We start from the raw sequence: 21,914 nt of genomic DNA on the forward strand, positions 1-21,914 counted from the left end.
AGTTACAAGGCCTGGGGCTGCTTGCCCTTCTCTTTCTGGGTCCTACCTTGAACTTGAAGGGCCCCATCCATCTGACCGAGTAACTCTCAATCTGCCTGCTTGGCCTCAACCTACTTATTCCTGGAGGTAAATTATTAGAACACGGATGCTAAAAATACCTCTTGTTTTACAAAGGATCCTGGCTTGCGTTTTAAGTCTGTGTCAAAGAACCCAGAGAAACCTAACCTCCACTATTATATACCTGGCTCTTGAGAGTACCTGGAAAGGTACGCTCAGTCACTCAGTCATGTCCGACTCTTTGTGACCCAATGGACTGTAACCCTCCCGGCTTCTCTGTTCATGGAACTTTCCAGGAAAGAATACTGAAGTGAATTGCCATTTCATTCGCCAGGGGATCTTCCAGACTCAGGGACTGAACCCATGTCTCTCACATCTCCTGCACTGGTAGATGAATTCTTTACCACTCCACCACCTGGGAAGCCTACTTAACTGAAAAGTTACCTTAAAAAGTAACTCATTTTTTTCTAACAATTCCTGCCAACTTAACATAAATTTTAATTCATTTCAAAACTGCTTTACGATTAAGCTATTCCAGAAACTCGTCTTTGCTCTGTGACATACTAATTCTCTTCAACCCAAAACAGAGTCACTTTAATCAACCACTTCATCACAATGTTTAGCACCAAACCACTTCTGACTATTAATAAAAATAAATGTCATGCCCAATGTAACCTTCTTTGCTACTAAGAATATGACTAAAGATCGACAGAAACCTCTCCAAACAGAAGAATATCTAAGTTACTAGATTAGGGGGTGGGGGGGGGTATAAATGGGGTTAACATACGCACACTATTATACACAAAATCAACAACAGTGACCTACTGTATAGCACAGGGAACTATAAATTTCTTGTAATAACCTATAATGGAAAAGAACCTGAAAAAGAATATATATATATATGTAACTGAATTACTTTGTTATATACCTGAAACTAACACAACACTGAATATCCACTATACCTCAGTAAACCAACCTCATAAGACAATAATAATAATTGATTAATTAATTTATATCACCTTTGACACAACAGTAGCATAGCTGGAATAGGAATATAATCAGTCTCATTACTGTTGAAGGAATCCCTCACTGACAGTCTCTTCATATATCACTGAATCTCCCAGCTTCCTACAAGAGACAGGGTGTACTATGCTACTTGAATACATGTATACTATCCATAACAGGAAAAATTTATCTTTTATCTTGAACAAAATAGTATGATAGTAGTGAAAATTTGAAAAACATGTGGGAATCAGAATGGATAACCAACACAGTACAGTATTGATATATTAAAGCGTTTGTGCTTTCAAAATGAAAATGAGTGCTCTCCACTTATACATACTCTACAAACAGCTACTTATAAGCCTAGAAAATTAACAAGGTTTAAAAGATTATAAACAGAATGGAGAATTATGAGGGTAAATAGGGATACAAACTTATTCCTAAGCTTTTGAAGGACAATTTGGCAATAACTATTCAAAAGACTCTAAAAATTAATATGTCCTTTTAGAAAGCAATTCCACATTTAAGAATTTATCCTCAGCAGTCACTTAAGATGTGCAAAAATATTTAGTTACCCTAATTTTCAGCCCCTGTTGATAACAGAAAAAAATGTTGGAAAACATCATTCTGAAATTTCTGATAAAATTACACAAATTATAGACTATAATCGAAAATGATGTTGGAATACACTTAGTGACACAAAAGTGGCCAGACCATCTTTAGTAAATATATTATCTATAATGATAAGTTATATAACTTAAAAAAATAAAAATTATTTCAAAAAGATGATGCTGAATACATAAAAATATATGAAAACAGTCTCAAAATCTAAGAGAATGAAGTGTTATGGGAAAAAAGAATACTACAACATACTATGTACATTGTGATGTATTTTAGAAAAAGGTTAGTTCTGCTGCCTGCTTTTGATTCCTTTGCATCACCAAAGTTTACTCTGCTTGGCTTCAGGGACCATGCTAAATTATAGACACTGCTTTTTAAATGTAACATCCAAGTTAAATTAATAACAAGAATCCAAATTCAGAAAGGTAAAGATAAGGGCTAACAGGCAGAAGCTTTAGGAGCATGTTCAGAAAGAAAGGACAATATCCTAATTTGTCAACTGTTCTTGCCAGCAGTGAACATCATAGGCAGTGAACATCACACACTAGCAAACATATCGTCACATATACCATACGTAATTACTGAATCTGTTGCCAACAGCTAGGGATTTAATATTGTACAAACAGGTTACAAACAGGTTAAATGCCTGACCTTTGCATTTTCACAAACCCATGCTGCCCCCTTCTGGATACTTTTGGAGGTATGTGACAATACAAGTTTAATAAGATTTAATGAAAAGTAACCAGTTTTTTAAGGTGCTTCCCTGATAGCTCAGCTGGTAAAGAATGTGCCTGCAATACAGGGGGCCCCAGTTCGATTGCTGGATCAGGAAGATCCCCTGGAGAAGGGACAGGCTACCCACTCCAGTATTCTTGGGCTTCCCTTGTAGCCCAAGGGAAGTTAAAAAAAAATCATTTTTAACTAATCTTTAGAAAAAGGTTAGTTCTGCTAACCTTTTGAACTAATTTTAGAAAAAGGTTAGTGATAATCATCAGTTAAAAAATCATTTTTAGCTAATCTTTTACAGACCTGAGCTTATATGTTCACATTAGGAAACATATATATCTGCTTCAAAATGTATTTTGAAACATTTTCCAAAAATTACATTCTGAATACAGTTCTAGCATTAGCAAAAATCTCTGATGATCCAACTACCCATGCCAATGAGAAAAGGAATAATATATATTTACTAAAAGTAAATAAAACACGACACTTACAAAAGTCAGTTTCTGTTCCATTCAATCCTTCTTCCCCCAACTCCCAAAAGCAACCAGAATCTGAATTTGGTGCGTATCCTCCCGTTCAGTTTTCATGATTTACCAACTGAAGCCTTAAAACGCCTGCCCTCTCCTCGGCCGCCCCGTCCTCAGGCTCCCAGCACCAGGTACACTCTTGGTCTACACCAGCCTAGAGTTCAGGCTGTGGAAAACTCACTCAAGCCTACTTCCGACAGCTATTCAAATCAGGAAAGCATTCTCTCTCTAACCACTCTGTGTCGCTTAAATTCTCAGTTATTACAAGACTATTAAACTGAAATGCTGTATTTATAAAGCATAAAACACAGTGTAAGGTATGGCGAACAAACCGGTGGTCCCCCGTGGGTGAGGGGAGGGCGGGGGGGAGGAAGCTACAAACCCCTGGTTGCGGGGCAGGCGCAAGGACGCATGCGCCGCGCAACACGCGAACACAGCCAACGCGGTGCAGTAACAGAAGTGCACCTAACCTTTAAAACTGTATAAAAACAGTTAAAAACTCAGGATAGGAAGGCTCTCTAGAATAATAAAATACTGCGTTCGGGAGGAAGGGAATGACACAGCTGGAGAGCAAAGGGATATTTATTAATATCCTTTAATGTTTTTTGCATTTAATATTCCTATTTATATTTTAAGACACTACAGTAAATAATATCCAAGGTGCAGATGAAAACTGAAAACAGTAAGGCACCTAAAATGTTAACAACCCTGCTTTTTAAAAGATTTTTCTAAAAAGCCTCCTATACAAGTATTTGAAGTGGCAGTAATATTTAACAATAATATGAAGCTTCCACTTTAAATCTGAATCCTATTAAAACAGTCTATAAAATCTTATATATCTGAATAGCAATAGATAAGGTCAAAAAATCACTTGCTTAAAAACAATAAACACAACTTGAAATGACAAATAAAAATGGTACAGAACTTCATTTTATATTATATTATGTAATTCAAACAGTATTTCAGTAGACAGTTTTACTTCTATTTCTTCTCATATACATGTATACTTCATATATATGTAGCACACCCACCTCTCATACATACACAAGTACATATTCCTTTCATATTATGAATAGTATATTTTGCTTTCTTAAGAAAGCAAACCACACATACAAAAAAGTTAAAAATCACCTCAAACTGAATTTTTTCCTCTACAGTCCATGATCTCAAGGAGAAAGAAACAGAAATGGCAAATAACCTAACACTAGAGATCTCAAAGCTAGAATCTCCAGCACCCTTCGTGAAGTCAATACACAGTCAAATCTCAGAGGATTTTCTGAGAGTTTAACAAAGCCCCTGGTTTCTCTGAGCACCTATGAGACATCTCTGCCCTCAACCGCCAGTGCATTTCGTTAGCATCTCTCCTTTATCATGTATAGTCAACACTATACAGACTTCCTTAAATATTCGCCTGATCCTCCTCCTAAGATATGTTTATATTTCTTGGAACACTAAAACACATTACTTGGCAGACAGTAATTCTGCCCAAAAACATTCTGAATTTTCCCCAATAACCCTTTGGCACTCCAATCTTGAATTACTTCACTATTTCATATCTCAAAGCATATCTTCAGGAAACTTTTAGATTTCCTTTACTGTTCTTTAATTCTTTAATCTGTATCACATAAAAGTTAAATCTCAGCTAACCAGTTTATTCAGTGAATCAAGTTCAATTTCAAAGTACTTTGCCTAAAAGGACTTTTACTGTTTTGGAAAAAAATAAATAAATACATAAAATTCCTCTAAAAAATGAAAAACCAAAAACCTTTAATGTACAATAAATACAAAATCTATTCAAAGTGGGTACTCTACATAATACTGTAGGCAGTGTTTACTGTCTAGGAAAATGTTGAAAATTTTAAATAATTAAAACTCCTATAAATAGTTCATTAAAAATAAATATACAGGGTTACTGAGTGAGGCACTAAATCAATGCTAATGTACAGCAAGAATGTGGAAAGATTTTGGGGAAAAAGATGCTAAAACAGTACAAAAATGAAGGAGTGGGGAGAGAAAGGATGACAGAAACACCTAGACAGCAGACCAATAACATGTGAACGTATGTGGAGCTGTCGAAGGGCACAGTCTGTCCTCAGAGCTCATATCCAGCCATAGCATCTTTTCTACCCGGCAGGCAGGATTTCATTTTTTGTTCACTCTCTACAGAGGCGAGGAAACAATGATTTTGCTCAGTACTTTATCTTAACAACTTCCTATATTTTAGTAAACAAGAAATGACTATAAATTAAAAATGAAAAACTCATAATTGTACATTCTTAATTATAATTTAAGTCATTTTTAAAATACAACCAACATTTCTGTTTTAGAACATCTTTTCCTGAAAAAAAAAAAAAAACTTACAAGAAATCAAAATTCAACTTCTTTCTCAGTCTACCTAAGATAAAACCAAAACTCTTACTATAATTCAAAAAGCAGATGACAAACTTTTTAGTATTGCAGTAGTTACAATCTTCCAAGTACCAGATCACTTTAAAGTAAGAATATTTTTTGCTAAATGAGAATGACATTGGATCAATTTATGAGGACAATTTAAGCATTTGACACATTTGATGTCACTAACTCTGTAATCTCAGCAGAAGAGTCATTTGCTAAGTATTTAGCAAATATCAAATCCTTAGCTTTTTATTAACCAGTTAGGGCTCTCTGATTTCCAAACACATTAGCTGCTGGGCCTAAAACTACCAGCTAAATGAATAGGCCATTAACTAGGCAGTCATTATTTATATCTTATACTATCACAAAGACCAAAGCAAATGTGTCTTAATCAGAACTTTTCAAAGTTAATTAAAAACAAGAAAATTCTACTGTTAAACCTATAAGTAAATTATTTTCCAAGAACCAGACTTTCTTGTTGGTACCTCTCTGCCTCATACATCCCAGGCAACCAGGACCTCTGGCTGGTGCCTCATCTAGTGAGAAGACCACTTTCTGTTTAATTGCATATATGTCCATATCTTAGCTTTTACCTACTATGAAGTATTTCTAAATTCAATTGATCAAAAACATTCTATTACTGTATTAAATACGCACTTGAAATTTTTAAAAAAGAAACCAGAAAATGTGCTCATACACATAGGCTAAAAATATGCATATATTAATGCAGTTCAAACGGAAAACATGACCCTATGTAAGTTATTCAAAAAACACTTTCAATATTTGTAATATATATATATATGCCTATGTACATACACACTCTAGTATTTTCAGTGTATTTTTATGAAAACAAAAAACAGCCAAATCAAAATGGTTTATCTAAACTTAGGAATAACATAATCTACATTATCAACTTCAGCATTAAAAAATTAGATATTTCACCAAATTGGCATTCAGATGTGAAAAAAACCTATATTTTTCTATGGGGCATAAGAACTGCAAAATGAGGTTCAGGACAAGGGTTCTAACACTGCTTAAACTTAGCAGAATTACAATAATACCTATTTCACTAAAAATAAACATAAAATTGGTTATTTAAAAAGATTTAAATAAAATGGATTTAATGGATTTAAAAAAGGCAGAGGAACCAGAGATCAAATTACCAACATCCGTTGGATTATCAAAAAAGCAAGAGAGTTCCAGAAAAACATCTATTTCTGCTTCATTGATTACACCAAAGCCTTTGACTGTGTAGATCACAACAAACTGTGAAAAATTCTGAAAAAGATGGGAATACCAGACCACCTGACGTGCCTTCTGAGAAACCTACATGCAGGTCAAGAAGCAACAGTTAGAACTGGACATGGAACAACACACTGGTTCCAAATACAAAAAGGAGTACGTCAAGGCTGTATACTGTCACCCTGCTTATTTATCTTATATGCAGAGTACATCATGTAAAATGCCGGGCTGGATGAAGCACAAGCTGGAATCAAGATTGCCGGGAGAAATATCAGTAACCTCAGATACGCAGATGACACCATCCTTATGGCAGAAAGTGAAGAAGAACTAAAGAGCCTCTTGATGAAAGTGGAAGAGGAGAGTGAAAAAACTGGTTTAAAACTCAACATTCAGAAAACTAAGATCATGGCATCTGTCCCATCACTTCATGGCTAATAGAGAAACAGTGACAGACTTTATTTTTGGGGGCTCCAAAGTCACTACAAATGTTGACTGTAGCCATGAAATTAAAAGACGCTTGCTCCTTGGAAGAAAAGCTATGACCAACAGAGACAGCATATTAAAAAGCAGAGACACTGCCTTGCCAACAATGGTCTGTCTAGTCAAAGCTATGGTTTTTGCAGTAGTCATGTATGGATGTGAGAGTTGGATTATAAAGAAAGGTGAGTGCCGAAGAACTGATGCTTTTGAACCATGGTGTTGGAGAAGACTCTTGAGAGTCTCTTGGACAGCAAGGAGATCCAACCAGTCCATCCTAAAGGAAATCAGTCCTGAATATTCACTGGAAGGACTGATGCTGAAGCTGAAACTCCAACACTTTGGCCACTTGATGAGAAGAACTAACTCACTGGAAAAGAGCCTGACGCTGGGAAAGATTGAAGGTAGGAGGAGAGGGGGATGACAGAGGATGAGATGGTTGGATGGCATCACCAACTTAATGGACATGAGTTTGAGCAAGCTCTGGGAGTTGGTTATGGACAGGGAAGCCTGGTGAGCTGTAGCCCATGGGGTCGCAAACAGTCGGACACGACTGAGCGACTAAAGTAACCTGGCTCTTTAAATAAATACACAATTTTTTACAGTGATGAAGATTTTTTTAAAAATGAAAAGCGAACTGGAAAGAAAGAAAAAGGCAAAAATCTGTATAAAGAAGGAAGAGATTAATTAAATACCTAAATTTTCACATCTGTCAGGGGAAAAAGAAAGAGACACACACACGGTGGTATAGAACTTCCTACCCCACCACATGTGTCTAATCAAATGAAATCCAGCACTGGCAGGACATAGCAGATAATATGCACTATCATGAAGGTCATGTGAGCAAGCAGAAAGGCCAAGGAAAATTTCCTGGGTCTTTGAAATGAGACTGCTTCTGACCAATGGATCAGATACACAAGTAAAATGCTTTTCATTTCAGTAAGACAATAACTGGTGAAGGGATTTTGATAAGCATGAAATGTTGTGATAAAGACAGTATATTTGCATGTTTATGTACGCAGGTCCATACACGTGTGTGTGTGTGTGCTGGGGAATAGTGATTTTGCATACAAAGGCAGCTAATCACATGAGTAAGTTCACATTAAACACACAGTAAAAGAAATTACGGGTCTGTTATTCATCTGTCCTAAGTCCTCCTAAAATTTCCTATTTCCAAAATTATGAGACTTTTTATATTTGACATCATCAGCTAACTTACACACATATCATGAAAAAGCAATCTGCTTCCATAAAAGTAAGAACAAAATTTTCCAAAATCATTATCAGTGCCTATTATTCTTTCCCTTGTCACAATAATTGTTTATTTAAATGGACTCTATTTGTAAGTATTGAGAAGTATTTTGCTTCAAGCTATAAAAGCACAGGTCCAATTTCTTTTTGCTCAGATGGAGTTGAGAATGATGAGGTTACTTTGATGAGCATGACTTTAGGGATACTTAAAACTACTTCGGAGCAAAAAACTGAAACTTCAACAAAGATATTTTAAATTGCTACTATGTTTCAGGGATAAGCCATGCCATTTAGGCACTAATAACAGGAAAAAACACTATGTCCATCTTCTATTTCTATACGCCCAATAGTAATAATCATAACTTTGCCTAAAAATCATGTTACCACTATTTAGTTTTATAACTACAAGGATCTTTTTTATTAATTCTTCCATCACACTTTAGATTACTCTGGATTTCATTTGTATTAAGCCTGGCAGCAACACAGTTCGACTCTACAATAGTGAAATAATCTTTCATGATCAACTTACACTACAGTTTTCAGGTGGAACTAGAAGCTGAGTTATCTCACCACCATGGACACAGAAGATATGTTTCATTTCTCCAGAAAATATGTCCCAAATTATGACTGAAAAATCCACGCCTCCAGATATGAGATATCTTTGATCATAACGGGCTGAGACCTGATGAGGGTACAGCAAACATGTGACTTTGTTCCGATGACCACGGAGTGTCCTGTGAGGTGGCCAACCTGCAAATGAGGTTTGGGATTTAAAACGGGAAAATTCGAGTCTTCCAAATTTTCAACAAAAGTAAACAAGAATTTTCAGACTAGCTCTACATTTTATCATTAAAAAGTTCCTCTCACATATATTTCTATTGGACAGTTTTTGTTCTAAAAGACTACCAGTATTACTGATAATATAATAGGACGCCAGAGATACCTAATAATAAATGGTAACTATTAACATATATCAAAGAGAAAAACTGAATATTTCTATTTACAGTCATTGTGCTAAGTCGCTCAAGTTGTATGCGACTCTTAGAGACCCCGTGGACTGCAGCCCGCCAGGCTCTTCTGTCCATGGGATTCTCCAGGCAAGAATCCTGGAGTAGGTTGCCCTTTCCTTCTCCAGGGGATCTTCCCAACGCAGGGATCAAACCCCAGTCTCTTGCATCTGCTGCACGGGCAGGCGGGCTCTTTGCGACGAGCGCTGCCGGGAAGCCCCGTGCTTGTCATTGCGCAGTGTCTATCCCAGTAACAGACACTGGCTACAGTTGATCCCTGAGCAACATAGGCTAAACTGCGCTGTGCTGGGCAGGCCCACGCATACGCGGGCTTTTTCCAATGAATACATACTGCAGCACTACACAGGGGCAGTGGGTGGAACCCCAGAATGCACAACCATGGATACAGAGGGCTGGCTGTAAAGCGCCACAGACTTTCAGCTGTGCAGAGGGACAGGACCCCAACCCTCTGAGTTGTTCCAGGGCCAACTGGAGTATATCTTACTAACTGCACGTCACATGACCAGCTACGGAGCACACTGACAGCTACACCGATGCACTGTGTCTGCGAAACACGCAGAGTGCAGACGCTGTCAAGTTCACAGTCACAGAGCGCTCCTGACACCGGACGCCAGCAGGTCTGCAGGTACCTCTGCGGAGCATGTGCTCGCCCTGCAGAAGCTGCACTATGGCCGTCTGCGTGGCGGGGACGATGACGATGCTTCCGTCTTCACGGCCACAGACGAGCCGTCCGTGCGCTGGTATGTACACACTTGCTGTCACCTTAAGAGGTTCGCTACTATTGGGGATCACGCTCAGCTGATCTATAATTCCAGCAGGACACGGGTTCAGGTTATCAAACGCCTCTTGCAGACTAATAGATGTGGTCATTTCTCGCCCTGTGGAGGTTTTGTGTGGTAGAAAAGAAACATATTTGAGCATGTTAGAAAAAGAAACGAAAACCAATTCAACACATAAAAATAAACGTGCTTACAGTTGATTCCATGAAATTCCAAAGAATAACTGTCATCAACTATCATTCTAAGAAGAAAAGGACATGTGTACATTATGAACTGGCTATACAGTGGTTACTGTTCAGGTTGTTCAGTTAGAAACATGGAGAAATAACTGCACATGATTTTCTAGAACCTCCATTACCTTCCGGTTTATCAGGTGTGTCTGATATGTTCCAAATATTCAATCTTCCAGAAGAATCACCCTGAATTAATAGTTTGTGGGAGTATTCTTTGCATCCATAGAAGAATCGAGTCACAGGAGGACAAATTAGCAACTGTAAAAAAAAAAAAAATGTTCAAATTCCCTTTTCTATCTTTTAAAACAAAATATTTCACAGTTAAGTTTCTTCAGATTAGGATGTAAAATATTTCATCTCAGTGCCAGAGTAAAAAAAAAAAAAAAGTGTATTTATAGAATGAGTGTTCAATAATATTTTAATTAATTTTGTAGCATTGATATAAATATATGTCAACTAATACTCAAATCCGGTATATATAACACAAACATTCAAAGAAATAAAAACTATATTTATATAGCCTTTCTCTAGAATTAACATTTTTATTCTTTTTCTCTGCTTTATAAAAACCACATTGCAATTATTTAATTGTCTATTATTAAGCAATGAATCCAAAGATATACCCCTCTATACCAAAAAGAGGGTATTCTGCCCATTCCTTATTAGCTATTCACCAAGAATGGCTATAAAACTAAACTACCATGCTGTACCACTAGAGGACTGGTTTTTTTTCTTTTTAATTAGACTATTTTTCAACTAATAGCACAAAACATCCCTGGTGGCTCAGTGCTAAAAAATTTGCCTGCAATGCAGGAGACCTGGGTTTGATCCCTGGGTCTAGAAGATGCCCTGGAGAAGGGAATGGCTACCCACTCCAGTATTCTGGCCTGGAGAATCCCACGGACAGAAGAGCTTGGTGGGCTACACACCTTGGGGTGTCAAAGTGTGGGGCATGAATAAGCAACTAATACTTTTCACTTTTATCACTTGATCACATTTTCATAATCAACTTGAACCTAGCCTGATATGCTAGCTACAAACTACTAGGAACAAAAACCATTCATTAGGATCTTGCATATACTTTCATTTTTAAAGCACATTATTTTCTGCTTAAGATCCTGTATCTTCAGTGAGACCACTTATTTGAAAATACTAAACAGTGGTGGACTCCTAAATTTAAATTTAGATGATTAATACACTAAAACTTGAGTATGAAAGTATGTAAGCTTATCCTGAAAAGCAGTTAAAAAACAAAAGGTAAATAATCTATATTCAGTATCAGTGCTAAAAAGCACTACCCTATAGAAATTACATGCATTAAGCATGGCCAATTATTTGGTTTAACTTAGTCTGAAAATTGCTAAAAGTTTGACTGATAAACATGTTTAACCAGGAAAAGTTGCTACAAAGTTGGAATAACCAGTATTCTGTACTACAATGTGTATCTCGCACCACATAATACATATATTTTAATTTAAAATGAACTGGTGAGCTGATACTTAAGGAAATATAATATGCATTTTTTGTTTCATGTTTTGTTTGGTTTTTTTGCTGCACAGTGCAGCTTGTGGGATGTTACTTCCCCGATCAGGGACTGAACCCGGGCCCAGCAGTAAACAGCAAGCCCTAACGACCGAACAGACAGAGAATTTCCATCAGGTATGTTTTCTATGTAAGTCATTATGCCTTAGTTTAAGCAGAAGTGACTGTCTAGTTTGCTAGTTTTATTTATCTATCAGTAAGTAGCAGTTTAAGTTAAAAGAATAAAGGACAGGTCATAAAGGATCTTAATTATACATGGATGGATAAATTCTATATATTCAAAATATTCATGGAAAATGGCAAGCGATCCCCTTGCCATCCCTCCACATAAAGATAGAACAAAATGCTAAGAATGAAAAAGTTATGGAAACTCAGATCATAAGTAAAGGAAACTTTATTTCCAAAACCAAAGCTTCTTTCTTAATGTTCAAAGAACACAGAGTTGAAAACCCACTACTAAGTGCATTTCAACTTTAAATTGATATTAAGTAGGTTTTTAGAAACAACGCAGGAGACCTGGATTCGATCCCTGGGTCAAGAAGATTCCTTGGAGAAAAGAATGGTGACCCTCTGCATTATTCTTGCCTGGGAGGCCCCAAGGACAGAGGGGCCGGAGGGACTACAGTTCACGGGGTCACACAGTCGGAGACAGCCGAGCAACTAGCACTAGAAGTCATGATGAAATTTTCATTTTATAGAGAAAACATTCTTTTATTCTTTATTTCTAATACCTAATGATTTAAATCACTACATGATTTTGGAGAAATACTGCAGTACTTATTCAAACAATAATCAGTCAGCATTATTATATAATTATCTTTGTCATTCTAAAATTACATCTGTCACTGTGTTTAGAACTGCATGAGTTTGGTAAAATCAATTTATAACATCAATGTGAATTTTATCAAAAAATCATTGCCACTTTGTAATCAGTATAAGATCACTTTTCTTCCTGGAGAAAGGGAATGCTTATATTGTAGGCATATTATGCACACATGCATGGTCAGTCATGTCTGAGTCTTTGTGACCCCACAGGCTGCAGCCGACCAGTCTCTTCTGTCCATGGAATTTTCCAGGCAGGAATACTGGAGGGGGTTGCCATTTCCTCTTTCATACAGGCGTATTATAAGCAAATGCACAAATTATGCTTATAATAACCATGTCAAAATGATTTACGTCTAATAGAGTGCCTTGAATGGCAATCAATCTTTGAAATGCTTAGCTACCAAAAGACACTAATAATTACAGTTGTGGAAATTTTTCAACATAGCCACCAACTATAAATGATACCTGAAGAATTTTACCTCTTTATCTGTTCGGTCCAAGAGGCTGTGCTGCACTGGAGGAATTAAACTTTCAACCGCTTTCCCCACATCGCTGCGGAATGAATCACTAGCTGGAAGGCAACTGAGAGTGAGGAAAATACAACATTCAGTAAAAAAAAACACTGACATTAAATACTGTATCACACCATCTGATGAGGTTTTTTCACAATGGACAATATATGGATTGTTTTATAGTTAATTTAATATAGGCATTAAATAATGTTATTAAAATATCTTACTCAAATAAAAATCCACCTAATGGGAGGAGGAGCTAAGATGGCAGAGGAATAGGACAGGGAGACCACTTTCTCCCCTACAAATTCATCCAAAGAACATTTGAACGCTGAGCAAACTTCACAAAACAACTTCTGACCGCTAGCAGAAGACATCAGGTGCCCAGAAAAGCATCCCATCGTCTTCGAAAGGAGGTAGGACAAAATATAAAAGATAAAAAGAGAGACAATAGAGTTAGGGAAAGAGACCCGTCCCGGGAAGGGAGGCGTAATAGAGGAAGTTTCCAAACACCAGGAAACCCTTGCACTGGCGGGTCTGGGGGAAGTTTTTGAATCTCAGAGGGCAACCTAACTGGGAGGAAAAATAAATAAAACCCACAGATTACATGCCTAAAAGCAATTCCCAGCAGAAAAGTACCCCAGACACCCGCATCCGCCACCAGCAAGTGGGGGCAGAACGGAGAGGAGCCGGCGGCACTGCTTAGGGTAAGGACTGGGCCCAAATGCCCTGAGGGCAATCGGAGGGAGCTAATGTGAAGCAACTTGAACTGTGGGACAGCAAGAGAGAGAGAGAAAATCAACCGGCCCGAACACACTGTGGGCCCATTCGCAGAACACAGGAAGAACTGAGCCATCCCAGAGAAGAGCTAGCCGGTGGCGGGCCGGTCCATTCCCCGCCGGAGGCAGGAGGCAGCGGGGAGTGGAAAGGGGCAAACTCAGCCCCAGAGCGGGCACCCCTTACCAAACTGCAAACAGGCTCCCAGTTTCTAACCAAAGACTTCCTGAGATTCTGGATGGTTGACATCTGCCGGGAGGGTTGTGGCTAGAGGCCAGCCCCCCAGAACAGACACAAGGCGCACCCGACCAGCGTGCACAGAAACTGAGGCTGGGACCACAGAGGGGAGAAGGCGCGCCGCACCCGGGGAGAGCGCGCCCCTCAAGCTCCAGGCTACCTGAGCTGCTCGGCCGGGGAAGGCACAAAACGCAGGCCCAACCGAGTCCGCGCTTTTGTGGAGTACCCGAAAACTGGAACCGCACGCAACGCAGGGCCCGCTCCATATAGAGAAGCCGGGAGCCTGAGCAGTGTAGACAAGGAGAGCACACACCATGAAAGGGGGCAAACCCAGTGTGGCCGGAACACTGCGGGTGCTCCCCACACACGCCAGTGACATTTGTCTGCAGCGCCCCTCCCTCCCCGCAGCAGGACTGAACAAGCGAACCTAAACAAGGGACCACCACCCGCCTGTGTCAGGGTGGAAATTAGACACTGAAGAGACCGGCAAACAGAAGCCAAATAAACAAAGGGAACTGCTTCAGAAGGGGCCGGTGCAACAGATTAAAATCCCCGTAGATAACACCGACTACACCGGAAGGGGCCTGTAGATATCGAGAAGTGTAAGCTGGAATGAGGAGCTATCTGAAACTGAACCGAACCCACACTGACCGCAACAGCTCCAGAGAAATTCCTAGATATATTTTTACTTTTTTTTTTTTTAATTAAAGAAAAATTTTTTTTAATTTTTTCTCTTTTATTTTCTTTTAAAATTCTCTATCACTCCTCCATTACTCCTTAACTTTCATTTTCATATATTTTTACTATTTTTTTTAATTAGAAAAAAATTTTTTCTTTTTTTATTTTTTTCTCTTATTTTCTTTTAAAGTCCTCTGTATTACTCCTCTATTACTCCTTAATTTTCATTTTCATTTCACTATAACCTTGCAAAAAAAAAAAGAAGAGGCCCTATTTTTAAACTGAACTTCATACATATTTCTAAAATTTTTTGTGTAATATTGTATTTTTAAGAATCTAACCTCTACCCTAGATTTTTAATCTCTGTTTTTCAGTATTTGATATCAATTTTGGACATTTAAGAATCCAATATTCAGTACCCATTTTTACTCAGCAGTGTGTTGATTACTCTCTCCCACTTTTGACTCTCCGTTTTCTACCTCAGAACACCTCTATTTCCTCCATTCCCCTTCTCTTCCCAATCCAATTCTGTGAATCTTTGTGGGTGTCTGGGCTACGGAGAACACTTTGGGAACAGAGAACTGCGTAGATCTGTCTCTCTCCTCTTGAGTCCCCCTTCTTCTCCTCCTGCTCATCTCTATCTCCCTCCTCCCTCTCCGCTTCTTCATGTAACTCTGTGAACCTCTCTGGGTGTCCCTCATGGTGGAGAATCTTTTCACCATTAACCTAGAAGTTTTATTATCAGTGCTGGATAGTTGGAGAAGTCTTGAGACTACTGGAAGAATAAGACTGAAATCCAGAGGCAGGAGACTTAAGCCTAAAACCTGAGAACACCAGAAAACTCCTGACTACACGGAACATTAAGTAATAAGAGACCATCCAAAAGCCTCCATACCTACACTGAAACCAACCACCACCCAAGAGGCAATAAGCTCCAGAGCAAGACATACAACGCAAATTCTCCAGCAATGCAGGAACATAGTCCTGAGCGTCAACATATAGGCTGCCCAAAGTCACACCTAACACATAGACCTATCTCAAAACTCACTACTGGACACTCCATTGCACTCCAGAGAGAAGAAATTCAGTTCCACGCACCAGAACATCGACGCAAGCTTCCCTAACCAGGAAACCTTGACAAGCCAATCATCCAACCCCACCCACTGGGTGAAACGTCCACAATAAAAAGGAACCACAGACCACCAGAATACAGAAAGCCCACTCCAGACACAGCAATCCAAACAAGATGAAAAGGCAGAGAAATACTCAACAGGTAAAGGAACATGAAAAATGCCCACCAAGTCAAACAAAAGAGGAGGAGATATGGAATCTACCTGAAAAAGAATTTAGAACAATGATAATAAAAATGATCCAAAATCTTGAAATCAAAATGGAGTTACAGATAAACAGCCTGGAGACAAAGATTGAGAAGATGCAAGAAATGTTTAATAAGGACCTAGAAGAAATAAAAAAGAGTCAATTAAAAATGACTAATGCAATAAATGAGATCAAAAGCACTCTGGAGGGAACCAACAGTAGAATAACAGAGACAGAAGATAGGATAAGTGAGGTAGAAGATAACATGGTGGAAATAAATGAAGCAGAGAGGAAAAAAGAATCAAAAGAAATGAGGACAACCTCAGGGACCTCTGGGACAATATGAAATGTCCCAACATTTGAATCATAGGAGTCCCAGAAGAAGAAGACAAAAAGAAAGGCCGTGACAAAATACTCAAGGAGGTAATAGCTGAAAACTTCCTTAAATGGGGAAGGAAAAAGATACACAGGTCCAAGAAGCCCAGAGAGTCCCAAACAGGATGAACCCAAGGCAAAACACCCCAAGACACATATTAATCAAATTAACAAAGATAAAACACAAAGAACAAATATTAAAAGCAGCAAGGAAGACACAACAAATAACACACAAAGGGATTCCCATAAGGATGACAGCTGATCTATCAATAGAAACCCTTCAGGCCAGAAGGGAATGGCAGGAACATATTTAAAGTAATAAAAGAGAATAACCTACAACCGAGATTACTGTACCCAGCAAGGATCTCATTCAGATATGAAGGAGAATTCAAAAGCTTTACAGACAAGCAAAAGCTTAGAGAATTCAGCACCACCAAACCAGCTCTTCAACAAATGCTAAAGGATCTTCTCTAGACAGGAAACACAGAAAGGTTGTGTAAACATGAACCCAAAACAACAAAGTAAATGGCAACGGGACCATACCTATCAATAACTACCTTAAATGCAAATGGGTTGATTTACCCAACCAAAAGACAAAGACTGGCTGAATGGATACAAAAACAAGACCCCTATATAAGTGTCTACAAGAGACCCACCTCAAAACAAGGGACACATACAGACTAAAAGTGAAGGGCTGTAAAAAAATATTTCACACAAACAGAGACCAAAAGAAAGCAGGAGTCGCAATACTCATATCAGTTAAAATAGAGTTTAAAATAAAGGCTGTGAAAAGAGACAAAGAAGGACACTACATAATGATCAAAGGATCAATCCAAGAAAATATAACAATTATAAATATATATGCACCCAACATAGGAGCACTGCAATATATAAGGCAAACGCTAACGAGTATGAAAGGGGAAATTAACAGTAACACAATAATAGTGGGAGACTTTAATACCCCACTCACAACTATGGAAAGATCAACTAAACAAAAAATTAACAAGGAAACACAAACTTTAAATGACACAATGGACCAGCTAAACCTAATTGATATCTATAGGACATTTCACCCCAAAACAATCAATTTCACCTTTTTCTCAAGTGCACACGGAACCTTCGCCAGAATAGATCACATCCTGGGCCATAAATCTAGTCTTTGTAAATTCAAAAAAATTGAAATCATTCCAGTCTTCTTTTCTGACCACAGTGCAGTAAGATTAGATCTCAATTACAGGAAAAAAATTATTAAAAATTCAAACATATGGAGGCTAAACAACACGCTCTGAATAACCAACAATTCATAGAAGAAACCAAAATATACATAGAAATGAATGAAAATGAAAACACAACAACCCAAAACCTATGGGATACTGTAAAAGCAGTGCTAAGGGGAAGATTCATAGCATTACAGGCTTACCTCAAGAAACAAGAAAAAAGTCAAATAAATAACCTAACTCTACACCTAAAGCAACTAGAGAAGGAAGAAATGAACCCCAGGGTTAGTAGAAGGAAAGAAATCTTAAAAATTAGGGCAGAAATAAATGCAAAAGAAACTAAAGAGACCATAGCAAAAATCAACAAAGCTAAAAGCTGGTTTTTTGAAAAATTAAACAAAATTGACAAACCATTAGCAAGACTCATTAAGAAACAAAGGGAGAAGAACCAAATTGACAAAATTAGAAATTAAAATGGAGAGATCACAACAGACAACACTGAAATACAAAGGATCGTAAGAGACTACTACCAGCAGCTCTATGCCAATAAAATGGACAACTTGGAAGAAATGGACAAGCTCTTAGAGAAGTATAACTTTCCAAAACTGAACCAGGAAGAAATAGAAGATCTTAACAAACCCATCACAAGCAAGGAAATCGAAACTGTAATCAGAAATCTTCCAGCAAACAAAAGCCCAGGACCAGATGGCTTCACAGCTGAATTCTACCAAAAATTTAGAGAAGAGCTAACACCTATCTTACTCAAACTCTTCCAGAAAATTGCAGAAGAAGGTAAACTTCCAAACTCATTCTATGAGGCCACCATCACCGTAATTCCAAAACCAGACAAAGATGCCACAAAAAAAGAAAACTACAGGCCAATATCACTGACGAACATAGATGCAAAAATCCTTAACAAAGTTCTAGCAAACAGAATCCAACAACATATTAAAAAAATCATACATCATGACCAAGTGGGCTTTATCCCAGGAATGCAAGGATTCTTTAATATCTGCAAATCAATCAATGTAATACACCACATGAACAAATTGAAAGATAAAAACCATATGATTATCTCAATAGATGCAGAAAAAGCCTTTGACAAAATTCAACATCCATTTATGATTAAAACTCTCCAGAAAGCAGGAATAGAAGGAGCATACCTCGACATAATAAAAGCTATATATGACAAACCCACAGCAAGCATTACCCTCAATGGTGAAAAATTGAAAGCATTTCCCCTAAAATCAGGAACAAGACAAGGGTGCCCACTCTCACCACTACTATTCAACATAGTTTTGGAAGTGTTGGCCACAGCAATCAGGGCAGAAAAAGAAGTAACAGGAATCCAGATAGGAAAAAAAGAAGTGAAACTCTCTCTGTTTGCAGATGACATGATCCTCTACATAGAAAACCCTAAAGACTCTACCAGAAAATTACCAGAGCTAATCAACGAATATAGTAAAGTTGCAGGATATAAAATTAACACACAGAAATCTCTTGCATTCCTATACACTAACAATAGGAAACAGAAAGAGAAATTAAGGAAACAATACCATTCACCATTGCAACAAAAAGAATAAAATACTTAGGAGTATATCTACCTAAAGAAACAAAAGACCTATACATAGAAAACTATAAAACACTGATGAAAGAAATCAAAGAAGACACAAACAGATGGAGAAATATACCGTGTTCATGGATTGGAAGAATCAATATTGTCAAAATGACTATATTACCCAAAGCAATCTATAGATTCAATGCAATCCCTATCAAACTACCAACGGTATTTTTCACAGAACTAGAACAAATAATTTCACAATTTGTATGGAAATACAAAAAACCTCGAATAGCCAAAGTAATCTTGACAAAGAAGAATGGAACTGGAGGAATCAACCTGCCTGACTTCAGACTATACTACAAAGCCACAGGCATCAAGACAGTACGGTACTGGCACAAAGACAGAAATATAGATCAATGGAACAGAATAGAAAGCCCAGAGATAAATCCACGAACCTATGGTCACCTTATCTTTGACAAAGGAGGCAAGGATATACAATGGAAAAAAGACAACCTCTTTAACAAGTGGTGCTGGGAAAACTGGTCAACCACTTGTAAAAGAATGAAACTAAAACACTTTCTAACACCATACACAAAAATAAACTCAAAATGGATTAAAGATCTAAATATAAGACCAGAAACTATAAAACTCCTAGAGGAGAACATAGGCAAAACACTCTCCGACATAAATCAGAGCAGGATCCTCTATGACCCACCTCCCAGAATATTGGAAATAAAAGCAAAAATAAACAAATGGGACCTAATTAAACTGAAAAGCTTTTGCATAACAAAGGAAACTATAAGCAAGGTGAAAAGACAGCCCTCAGATTAGGAGAAAATAATAGCAAACGAAGCAACAGACAAAGGATAATTCTCAAAAATCATATAAGCAACTCCTGCAGCTCAATTCCAGAAAAATAAATGACCCAATCAAAAAACGGGCCAAAGAACTAAACAGACATTTCTCCAAAGAAGACATACAGATGGCTAACAAACACATGAAAAGATGCTCAACAGCACTCTTTATCAGAGAAATGCAAATCAAAACCACAATGAGGTACCATTACACACCAGTCAGGATGGCTGCTATCCAAAAGTCTACAAGCAATAAATGCTGGAGAGGGTGTGGAGAAAAGGGAACCCTCTTACACTGTTGGTGGGAATGCAAACTAATACAGCCGCTATGGAGAACAGTGTGGAGATTTCTTCAAAAACTGGAAATAGAACTGCCATATGACCCAGCAATACCACTCCTGGGCATACACACTGAGGAAACCAGATCTAAAAGAGACACATGCACCCCAATGTTCATCACAGCACTGTTTATAATAGCCAGGACATGGAAGCAACCTAGATGCCCATCAGCAGATGAATGGATAAGGAAGCTGTGGTACATATACACCATGGAATATTACTCAGCCATTAAAAAGAATTCATTTGAATCAGTTCTAATGAGATGGATGAAAGTGGAGCCCATTATACAGAGTGAAGTAAGCCAGAAAGATAAAGACCAACACAGTATACTAACGCATATATATGGAATTTAGAAAGATGGTAATGATAACCCTATATGCAAAACAGAAAAAGAGACACAGATGTACAGAACAGACTTTTGGACTCTGGGAGAAGGCGAGGGTGGGATGTTTCAAGAGAACAGCATCGAAACATGTATATTATCAAGGGTGAAACAGATCACCAGCCCAGGTTGGATGCATGAGACAAGTGCTCGGGGCTGGTGCACTGGAAAGACCCAGAGGGATGGGATGGAGAGGGAGGTGGGAGGGGGGATCGGGATGGGGAAACACATGTAAATCCATGGCTGATTCATGTCAATGTATGGCAAAACCACTACAATACTGTAAAGTAATTAGCCTCCAACTAATAAAAATAAATGGAAAAAAAAATCCACCTAATTATTGTGCTTAGACATGAAACTACAATTACAAACTTAAGTTCTCAATTTTTTTTTTTACCTAAATTAAATATTTATACTTTCTATATTTCCATACTTTCAGATTACATTGCAAATGTGTAATCACTTGCTTCTTTCTCTTTTTTTAAGAGTTATATTTTATTTGGTGGCAGTTTTTAGGACTTCAAACCCAGGAGAGAGCATCTTAAGTAACCCTGAAAGAACTGTTCCGTGGAGGCAGAGGGGGAGAAGCCAAGCTATAAAAAAGTTTGCAACAAGCGGCAGGTAGTCTAAACATCAAAAATTATTGTTAATTAAGGAAAACCAGTTACCTCAAGTTAAGGAATTTAGTGCTTTTCTTTGTATGGGAAGATGCAAGAGCCTGGGCTCACTGAAATCATGCAATCTCTCGCTTTTGATTAAAGTCCTAACTCATTATTTATTGAGTACCTGGCAGGTAGCTTGTAAATGTAACTCTGCCCATTTTCAGTCCAGATGATGACTTTATCGGCTGAGACAAAGTCACCTCCCGTCCACGTCTGCCCGTTTTCACTCGGACCCGAGCACAACAGGGAGTAGTCTCCAGCATCAAATACCTAGGAGGAGTAAGAGATTCACATTCAAG

General features: G+C 38.0%; 1 protein-coding gene across 3 annotated transcripts in view; it reads right to left on the reverse strand.

The window, feature by feature from the left end:
* The window catches only part of WDR7 (WD repeat domain 7), a 341,751-nt gene that overhangs the window by 283,042 nt on the left and 36,795 nt on the right, over positions 1-21,914 (reverse strand). For all 3 annotated transcript variants that reach the window (XM_070452478.1, XM_070452477.1, XM_070452479.1), the window contains exons 8-12: positions 21,740-21,885; positions 13,184-13,286; positions 10,463-10,595; positions 9,955-10,203; positions 8,827-9,047 (exon numbers count right to left, since the gene is read on the reverse strand). In XM_070452478.1, coding sequence (XP_070308579.1) covers positions 8,827-9,047; positions 9,955-10,203; positions 10,463-10,595; positions 13,184-13,286; positions 21,740-21,885 — 852 coding nt within the window. The remainder of the gene's footprint in view (positions 1-8,826; positions 9,048-9,954; positions 10,204-10,462; positions 10,596-13,183; positions 13,287-21,739; positions 21,886-21,914) is intronic.

The sequence above is a fragment of the Odocoileus virginianus genome, chromosome 22, assembly GCF_023699985.2.
Source record: "Odocoileus virginianus isolate 20LAN1187 ecotype Illinois chromosome 22, Ovbor_1.2, whole genome shotgun sequence".
Taxonomy (NCBI): Eukaryota; Metazoa; Chordata; class Mammalia; order Artiodactyla; family Cervidae; genus Odocoileus; species Odocoileus virginianus.